The sequence below is a fragment of the Pteropus alecto genome, unplaced genomic scaffold, assembly GCF_000325575.1.
Source record: "Pteropus alecto unplaced genomic scaffold, ASM32557v1 scaffold45, whole genome shotgun sequence".
In the NCBI taxonomy this organism is placed as follows: Eukaryota; Metazoa; Chordata; class Mammalia; order Chiroptera; family Pteropodidae; genus Pteropus; species Pteropus alecto.
The window spans coordinates 2,915,994-2,926,457 of NW_006442491.1; the positions used below are offsets into that span (position 1 = coordinate 2,915,994).

General features: G+C 39.6%; 1 protein-coding gene across 3 annotated transcripts in view; it reads right to left on the bottom strand.

The window, feature by feature from the left end:
• NAA20 (N(alpha)-acetyltransferase 20, NatB catalytic subunit) overlaps positions 1–6,583 on the bottom strand; it is an 18,761-nt gene extending 12,178 nt beyond the window's left edge. For all 3 annotated transcript variants that reach the window (XM_006921551.3, XM_025040041.1, XM_015597025.2), the window contains exon 1: positions 6,443–6,583. In XM_006921551.3, coding sequence (XP_006921613.1) covers positions 6,443–6,495 — 53 coding nt within the window. In that variant the 5' untranslated portion in view covers positions 6,496–6,583. The remainder of the gene's footprint in view (positions 1–6,442) is intronic.
• Positions 6,584–10,464: the final 3,881 nt, after the last annotated feature.

Here is a 10,464-nt window from a genome sequence, read left to right on the forward strand (position 1 = left end):
AAAAACAGACAGACAACTCCAGGAAGCTCAGAGAGTTCCCAAAGAGATGAACACCCACACCAAGACACATTATCATTAAAATGCCAAAGTTTAAATACAAAGAGAGAATCTTAAAAGCAGCACAAGAAAAGCAGTTAGTTACCTACAAGGGAGCACCCATACGACTGGCAGCTGATTTCTCAAAAGAAACTTTGCAAGACAGAAGGGCTTGGCAAAAATATTCAATGTGATGAAAACCCAGGATCTACAACCAGGAATACTTTATCCAGCAAAGCTATCATTAGAGTCAAAGGACAGATAAAGAGCTTCCCAGACAAAAATAAGCTAAAGCAATTTATCAACACCAAGCCAGTATTACAGGAAATGTTGGAGGGACTTCTTTAAGAAGAAAAAACATATATCAAAAACAGGAATAAAGAATGGTAATAACTATATTCCTATCAACAAGTACCTGAAATGGAAAAGAATTAAGTGCTCCAACCAAAAGATAGAGTGGCTGAATGCATAAGAAAACAATACCCTTACATATGACGCCTACAAGAGACTCACTTCAAATTAAAGACATATACAGACTAAAAGGAATGGGGTGGAAAAAGATACTGATTTGATGGACCTAGAGGGTATTGTGCTGAATGAAATGGGCTGCAGAGAGAAAGACAATATCGCATGTTTTCACGTAAATGTGGAATCTAAAGAACAAACCAACAATAACAAAAGCAGTAATAAACTCATAGATACAGAAACTATTTTGAGGGCTACTAGATGGGAGGGGATTTGGGGGGATGGGAAAAAAAGCAAAGGGATTAAGAGGTACAAATGGATAGTTGCGGAATAGACATGGAGATATAGAGTGTAGCATTGGGAAGATGGTTAATAATGTAATAAATATGTAAGCGGGAAGAGGGGTACTAGATTTAGTGGGGTGATCGCTTTGTGAGTATGTGGATCTCTGATCACTCAGCTGTTCAACTGAAACTGGTATAATTATATGCCAACTATATTGGGAAAAAAACGAACTGTACAGTGTAAATACGAGCATAATTATCTATTATATTTCAATAAAGATGGAAAAAATTTTGAGACAACTGATATAACAATTTCAGGTATACAACATAATTATTCATTATTTGTATATACTGTGAAATGATAGTTGCAAAATTTTTTTATTGTGGTGAGAATTTTAAGGTCTATGCTCTTAGTAAGTTTTAAATAACTGTATTCACTATGCTGTTCATTACATGCCATGACTTATTTGTAACTGAAAGCTCTGTACCTTTTAACCCCCTTCACCCATTCTGCATGAATAACTTTTTTAAAAATTGTATGCAACCACAAAAGACCCCAAATTGCCAAAGCTGGAGGTATCACACTCCCTGACTTCAAACTATACTACAAAACCATAGTAATCAAAACAGTATGTATTGGCAGAAAAACAGACACACAGACCAATGGAACAGAACTGAGAGCCCAGAAATAAACCTACTTACATACTGGCAATTAATTTTTGACAGTGGAGCCAGAACTATGCAATGGAAAAAGGAAAGTTTCTTCAATAAATGGTGTTGGAGAAATTGGACAGCCATATGTAAAAGAATAAAACTAGACTGCTATCTTACTCCAAACACAAAAATTAATTCAAAATGGAATAAAAACTTGACTGCAAGACGTGAAATAATAAAATACATAGAAGAAAACATAGGCACTAAGCTTACAGACCTCAGTCTCAGGCATGTTTTTGTGAACTTGACCCCAAAGGCAAAGGAAATAAAAGCAAAAATAAATGAGTAGGACTACATCAAACTGCTTCTGCAAGTCAAAAGAAACTATCAACAAAACAAAAACGTAACCAACCTAAAGGGTGAAGATATTTGCAAACGACACTCCTAATAAGGGGATAATATGAAAAAAAAAAAAAACCCACTCAACAGCAACAACAACAACAAAAACAGTCCAATTAAAGAATGAACAGAGGACCTGAATAGACTTTTTTCCAAGGAAGACATACAAATTGCCAACAGACATATGAAAAAATGTTCAACATCACTAGTTATTAGGGAAATACAAATCAAAACCACGCTGAGGTATCACCTTGTACTTGTCAGAATAGCTATTATCAAAAGGACAAGAAACAGTAAGTGTTAGAGAGGATGTGGGAAAAAAGGAAACTCTCATACACTATTGGTGGGAATGTAAATCCATGCAGCTACTAGAGAAAACAAAAATTCCTCAAAATATTAAGAGCAGAACTACCATATGACTCAGCAATTCTTCTTCTGGGTATTTACCCAAAAATTATAAAAACACTTGTAAAAATACATGTACCCCCATTTTTGTTGCAGCATTATTTACAATAACCAAGACATGGAAACAACTTAAACATCCACCGATGGATGATTAGGTAAAGATGATGTGGTGTATATGTAAAATGGAATACTACTCAGCCAAAAAAAGGATGAAACATTGCCATTTGTGACAACATGGATGGATCTTGAGAGTATTATACTAAGTGAAATAAGTCAGATGGTCATAGATACAGACAACAGAATGGTGGCTACCAAAGGCAAAATGGGGTAGGGGAGGGGAAAGTATGTAGAGGGGGTCAAATAGATGGTAATAGAAGGAAACTAGACTTTGAGTAAGGAGTATTCAACAGAGTACACAAGTGTTGAATGCTGTAACCTGAAAGGTATAATGTTATTAACCAATGTTATACCTCCAAAATTTAACTTTTTAAATTAAAGATGAAATCAAGTTAAAATTAACATCAAAGCCTAAAAGTAGAAAAGAGAGCTTTCAGGTTGTAGAGATAAGGCATGATCAGTCCCTCTGGGTGAATAAAAACACTGCCCACTTTGATTTTCCTGCTATACAGAAAGACTCTTGTTATAAATATGAATACTGCTTAAATATGAATACTGCTTAAGGGAAAGGGAGAAATAATACCAACTGGTGTTATAGGCAGACACTGCTCAGCACTTTCTCTGAAAGGTAACAATTAACTTTTTCATTCAAAACAAGCAATTAAAAGACAGACATTTATCATCAATCCTTAGGGGGTCATCTGATCTTTGCTAGCCAATAGACTTAATGATCAAATTAATTTACTAGAACAATAATTTTCCAAGTCATTTTTTCTTGTATTTTTCTTTATGAAGTTGCCAAAACCATTAACAGAGAATTGAAAAACAAAGAGAGTGATGTTCAGTTGTGGCTGCTTTACCTAAATGAGCAGTGTAAAGCCAAGTGCAAGCAGCCAAACTGTAGGGACTAAGATGGTTGTGCTTTAAGGACATCCGTGCTTGCATTCTTCATATGTAATTATATTGCCAGAGACAAACTATTTCACCACCTCTCAATACCCAGGAACCTGCTCCAACAATTCTCCTCTCCCTTCTGGAAGAAATGTACAAACATGCTTTATAATTAGCCATCAGCGGCTCCTGACATAGTTCCCCACTCCTTCCACCTGAAATACTCTCCTTGCTTGCTTCCAAGATCTCACCATCAGGTTTTCCTTTCACCTCACTGGGCCAGTAGGTCTTCACTCTGTCTGACACTTGATGCCCTAGAGCACCATCGCAGAGCCTCTTTCTATCTACACTCACTCCATCACTTAGGTCAGGGGTCCCCAACCCCCAGGCGTGGACCAGTAACTATCCATGTCCTGTTAGGAACAGAGCCTCACAGCAGGAGGTGAGAGGCGGGCCAGTGAGCGAAGCTTCATCTGTATTTGCAGTTGCTCCCCAGTGCTAGCATCCTGTCCACCTCAGCTCCACCTCAGCTCATCAGGCATTAGATTCTCACAGGAGCACCAGTCCCTGGTGCCAAAAAGGTTGGGGACCACTGACTTAGGTCATCTAGTTTCTTGGTTTTAATACCAACTACATAGTGTTGACCTCAAAATTTCTATCTTTAGCCCAAACCTAAACTTGAGATTCCCATGCCCAGATGCCCACCTGACTTCTCCACCTGGGTATCTCAGTGCACTTGGCAGAGAATCCCAAGTCCTATGCTAGCATCTCCAAGATCTAGCCCTTTGACTCTGACCTCATCCTCTCACAACCACAGTCACTCTGCACCATCCACACTGGCCTATCCTCCTGTCTGAGAGGTATCTGTGCACTTACTATTCCCTCTGCCTGGAAGTTCCTAACCCCAATATCCACATGACTCATCTCCTCACCTCCCCTAGGTATTTCTTCAGTGACATCTTCCCTAAACACTCTACCTAGAGCTGAATCCTCACTCACTTCCTATTTCCCTTCCCTGTTCTCATCTGTCCTTTGTACTGAACACTAAGTTCTACATGTATTTTATTTTGCCTTTCCCTCTAAAATGTAAATTCCATAAAGATAATTTTTTTTCTGTTCACTGCTGTGTTCCAACACTGCTACATAAACAAGCACACAAATAACTTTCCAAGAATAAAATATTTGTTAATTTTAATGCTTCTACATCAATGGCTTCTTTCAATTCCTGCTACAACATCCTAATACCATGATTCCCAGAGTTCTCTAATGAAAAGCCCTAATTAAAGTGAGAAATAGAAGAAAATGAGGAGGAAGAGGAGTTTCTCTACTGGCATACTCTGAAGAGGCCTTAGCTGGATGATTCTTTGAAATCTAACGTTCTATTGTAAATGCTCATGCTTACTTTCCTTCTGCTCTATTCATTTTCACATAAAACAGTGCTGTCCCTTCCCAGATTTTCAGTTAAAAGTGATTCTCCAAGGGGCATAGCATTTTCCTACTGCTGAAACTTCAAGGCACACTGTTGCCTCCTAGGCCTACACTTTCAAAACCCAAGCCTTCGTCAAGTCGTCATCTCTGGGGTATTGCCAAGACTTCTTAAATGGCTTACCTGCCTGGTACACCTTTTCTAATTACCTCTCATGCCACATAGCTCTGTGTTGGAGAGCTCAAGCTCCAGAGCAGTGGTTCTCAAACAGCCGGAATTTGCATTTTCAAAATGTTCCTCAGTGGTCAGGAACCACTCTAAGAACCACTGCTCTCCTGCCAATCTCCTTGTTTGACCCACTCCCACTGCAAAGCTCTAACACCTGGGGCAAGTCATTTGAGCTCTCAGTACCTTAGTTTACTCATACATAAAATGGGGATAATGAGAGTACCCACCTCACAGAATTGTGAGGACTAAACGGGTTATTACAGTGCCAGTGCTGGGCACAGCAAGAGCTCAATACAAATTGCCTTAGTTATGCTGCTTCAACTGGGAGGCGCACAAAAGAAAATTCTTCTCACAGGATCGAGTCTAAACCTCTCAATAATGGAGCAAAGTCCTCACTTTATTCTCTCTGGCTACTCAGTTACAGAAACCCACTACTATAGTCACACTCATCTCCCAGTTATCTAGCTATACCTCAAGCTTTCACCTTAACATCCATTTCCTTCTTCAAAACTTCCTTATCACTATCAACAATTCAAGGCTCATCCGGTCTTGGAGATGTTTCCAGCCGTCTAATCTCAAGTTTTTTACATCTTCCAGACACTTGGATCTGAACCACTTGGTCCTGTTTTCACATATTGCCCCTTTGTCTTTAAAAGTCCATGTGGGATTGGCGGGTGGGTGGATGGATGGAAGAATGTGGGATCGGTAGAAAGACGAACAGATCGACAGATATGTGATGGAACCAATAGACAGATGTGTGATAAAGCTAATGTAGCAAATGTTAACTGTAGAATCCAGTTGATGTGTCTATATAAGTGTTCACGGTAAAATTCTGTCAACTTTTTAAATATTCAGATATTTTCATAACTTTTTTTTAAGGAAAAAATGGTACCTACAAGTCACAGGTCCTGACTTAATTCGGATTTAAAGACAGTGCAACCTTTACCAGCATGTGGCCCCTGCCCTGACTCCGCACAGCAGAAAAAAAGATGTCCAGGTTGGAGCGCAGCTCCAGCAAAGAGAGGTGCAAAAGTAAACCCGCCTGAGAGAGGAACTTCAGCGGGGAGTGCCATGATCACAATGTTATCTCACTGAGATACAAGTTAACCCTTACCACCAGGTACGCTGCACAACGTACATATTCTCTCAAACACTTAGCTATTAGCTACTGATCTCGCAACGACCTCTGCGGATGTCCACCGCACGGAAGAGAAAGCCGAGTCACTGGCCCGAAGGCAGCAGAGGCTGGCGCCGGGCTGTGGGCGCGGGCCGGTCCCCCACCTCCTAAAAACCCCGCACTTCCTGACAACCACCGAGGAAGGCGGCCTGCGCTGATGAGCACGCAGGGTTGCGGGGTGAAGTTTGAGAGTCTCGGCCAAGGTCAGCGCACGGAAGACTGTGCTTCCGCCCCGGGCACCGGCTTCGGACCCTGCGGCCCGCAGGGAGGCTCCAGTGGCGGCTAGGCGGGGCTGGCTCCCCAGACCCCCAGGGTGAGGGGGCGTTGTCCAAGTGTTCGCCCAGGGCGCACTTCACTCACATATTATTGAAGCGGAACAGGTCATCGCATGTGAAGGCCCGGAGCGTGGTCATTACGCCGCCGCCACCCAAGCCCTCTCCACTGAAACTCTCTCGCCACAACCTCCCGCCCGCTCCGCCGGAAGTCCGCCAACGAGCGGCCACAGATGTGGGGCGGAGAACTGCTTCCGGGCCACCAGTCTCTAACAACCACGCAGAGACGCAGCTCCCTCTGGCGGCCGGAGTCAGAAATTGCCAGGTCACGGGCTCTTAGCCCTCAGAACCTCCAAACCCGTCTATGGGAGCGACAGAAAGTGGGCATTGTGATCTAGCAAAGAGACAAAGCTGCCGGGTTTAGGAAGCCAAAGCAGAAAAGCGAGATTCAGGACCACTTGGGTGTCCCTTAGTAAATGAGGAAGGAAGTGATAAGAAATGGAAGGATTCATGGTCCAGAGCGGCCTGTCCCATTATGAGAACTCTGTATGGGATCTCAAATTTCCTAATATCACGTTTAAAAACAAAATAAGAAAGGTGAAATTTATTTTAATAATGTATTTTATTTTACCCAGTATATTTTAAATTGTTATGGAAAAATGCCCAAAACTCCAAAAATCAGACCAGCGAAAAGCCAAGAAGTAACCAAGAGAGAAAGAGAACTCGGTTTTATTACGCCGGCGGTCCCAGAAGAGCTAGTGCTCTGAAAATCTGGGCCCGGAGCTAAGGGGCAATTTCACTTTTATACCTGCGTAGTTACAGTTGGCATGGGCTGATTAATAGACCCCTGAAATGGGCTGATTAACAGACTCCTGAAATTACTATGGGCTACGGGCAGTTACAGAGCATGGATTTTCTAACAAGCACTAAAGCAATATATCTTTTCTAACTAGCACCAAATCAATACATCTTAAAGAGAGGGGATACATCTGTCTAAACACTAAAAGCAATATATCTTAAGGGGAGGATGAGTTCTCAGTTGACCCGGAGATCTTTGTTCTATGTAGCAAGTATGTTTACAGAAGCAGAAAAAAAGGAACTGATTAGAAATGCTGGCCAATTAAGTGGGAAATTCCTCTTCAAAACGTTATCACTTCACATATAATCAATAGAAAATAATATCAATGGAAAGTTTTACTTTTTTTTTTTTTTTTTGGTAAAGTCCTTTATATCGCGTATATTTTATATTTGCCACATATTTATCTCCAAGAACTAAATTGTCATGAGAAATACTTGTTCTGTATTTAAATTTCATAAAATGTATACGTAAAGTATATGGTTAAAAAGTAGATTCACACAACCAAAAAGTTCCAATCATGCTGTTTTCAAATGACTGAATGGAACATCAGTTTTCAAATTTAAATTTAAATGAAAGTTAAATAAAGTTGAAAATTTCATTTGTCAGTGGCACTAGCCACATTTTTTTGTACTCGATAGCCCCATGGGTGGTGGCTGCCACCACTTATAAAACAGTCCAGGTGTAGTCTGAGAAATGAGCATGTCCTACCTGCTCTTAGAGATTCTTTCTCCCCCTACCTTCCCAAGCTACTACTGAGGTGGTTTGGAGGAGGGAGTAGGTAGGCCCATGAGAAGGCTCTTCCAAGATCCAAAATCAGATCCAAACATCGTTTCCAGATCTTCAACAATATAGGCATGTGAGTGTAAACACACATGTAAGAGTCCCTGGGACTTGCAAACTCATGCCCACAGGTACAAATGCACCAGCAGGGCAGAAATGTGACATCATGAACTCAGCTTCTGCCTGCTAGGTGTTTAAACAGGGAGAAATTTTAGGGGCAATTTTCGAACAGCAAAGCCTAATGTGCCACATTAAATGAAGTTAAACAAGGATAATTTTTAGAAAAGGTAAAATTACTATTTTCATGCAAATAAAAAAATGAACATTTGTCAAAGATTTTAACTCTTTAATTTAACCAATGAAAGGACCAGTAAGATGTTACAGCCTGTTCAAAGGAGAATTTAAAATGCACAAGGCAATCAGGATTTTGCTGATATGTATTTAGAAATATGTATAAAACTTGTCAATATCCACAGAGTGGTAATCTACTGCATCTCCTAGACATACCTGATGCATTTATATTTCTATAGACAAGAATCATTTTCATTACTAGCTTACAGATTTGTAAAATAGGTCAAAAACAATAAAAGGCAGAGTTAACCTGGAAAGATGTAATTGACCAGACAGACACCCAGTCATCTTTTATAAGTCATTGTCAAATGTCTCATAACTTTTTCTGATGAACGAATTTTGATTTGAATTTTGTTGGTTGTGAAGTTTTTATAGTGTTTATCATTATTTTTTTATGACTACTTTATGTTTGTACTTATTTAAGTAACAGTATAATAAAAGCAATCTTGATTTTTAAAAACCACTGTGGATTTAACACAAAGACAACACTCAATCCCTGCAGGCACTGGTTCCTGTGGGCTACCAGTTTGCAAACACTGCTAGAAGTTATGATTCAGAATCATCATTTCCAGTCACAGATCAAAACTCTTGTTGTAGCTACATGGCAATGCAATGTGTGCCAGGTCACGGGGATGTGGAGGAAATTACAGAGAACATCCTGGAAACATAAGCTAGATCTCCTTTCTCTCTGTCTACTTGTTTTTAAACTGTTATCAGTTTCCAATGAATTAACATCTCGCAGGATGCCTGGCAGGTGCTCAGTAAATAAAGGAGACATATGGGTTGTACAGAAAATCATGCCATCCTTAGTAGTTTACAAATAGATATTATGTTATCAACTGAGTTATTTCACTGTGCCTCAGTTTCTGTAAAAGGTATGTAATAATAGTATTTACCTCATTGTGTTATGAAGTATAAATAGCTAATATTTGTAAAGCACCTGAAATAAGGCTTGCCATTTGAATGTGTGTTAAAGAAAGTAAATAAAGTATTTTGCATTTTGAAGATTCAAAACTTTGAAATGTAGAGTGTGGGAGAGGCAAAAACCGTTAGCACAGTCGGTGTGCGTGGCACATTGTTCACATCCCAGATGAGCAGCTTGTTTCAGAGAGTCAGGTCCTTTGAAGCCACCTCCCTTTCTCTTATTATCTTACTCCACCCAGAAAAGCCTACATGTCAGCACTTGTTTTATTTTGTTTTTTAAAATACCCCTTAGGACTCTTCACTTAAAAAAAAAAAAGTCTGTGTTGTTTAATAAAAGGGATTTATGCCCATTATTTAGCAAATGGAAGACTTGTAGAGATATACAAAGAAGAAAGCAACAAATCACTCAAGATTCCATCCAGGAATAAATCATGTTAATCCCTGAAGAACTTCAGACATCTTTTTATGTAGTTTATTTAAAGGGAGTGAGAAAAAGACTTTCACTAAAAAGAGGCTCGGATTAGACATGTTAATATTAAATTAAAAGTTATTACTTTAATTTTTTTTAATTTAGCAGAAGAGAACTGAATTAAAACTAAAGAGGTTGCTGAGCATCACAAGGGTACCTAAAAGTTTCCTTTAAGGCTTAAATATGTATTTTATTATATCATATATATTAAATATGATTTCAACTGTTACCAGAGAGTGGAGTCTTCTCCTGGCGCATTGTCCAGGTTCTTGATGTCTCGAACAAAGAATTAAGAAAGACACTGAAATACAGTAGAAAAGAAAAGTTTTATTAGAAAGGAAAGTACACTTCCAGACGTGGAAGCAAGCCTGAGCAAGAGAATTGTGGCTCAAAAGGCCTGGTAACGAAGATTTCAGGGTTTTTATCCCTTTTTTTTTAGCTATGAGTGGTTACTTTTCTTAGAGGAGTGGGCTTCCTTGATTGACAAGTAAGATTGACAGGACTCAGTGATTCGTCATTTTGCTTTCTGCGCATGTTCGTTCCCAGAATTCAGTCTGTTATAATGATATTAATGAACTTCTGGGCATATGTATCATATTATAATGATAGTAAATGAGGCTTAGGTATATTGAAGATGATTGGGGTTTTGTTGCACAGATGTGAGTGACTGGCTGAAACCCAATTTCCTGCTCACTTGTTTCTTTCTTGGTTAACTTTTGCCCCCCAA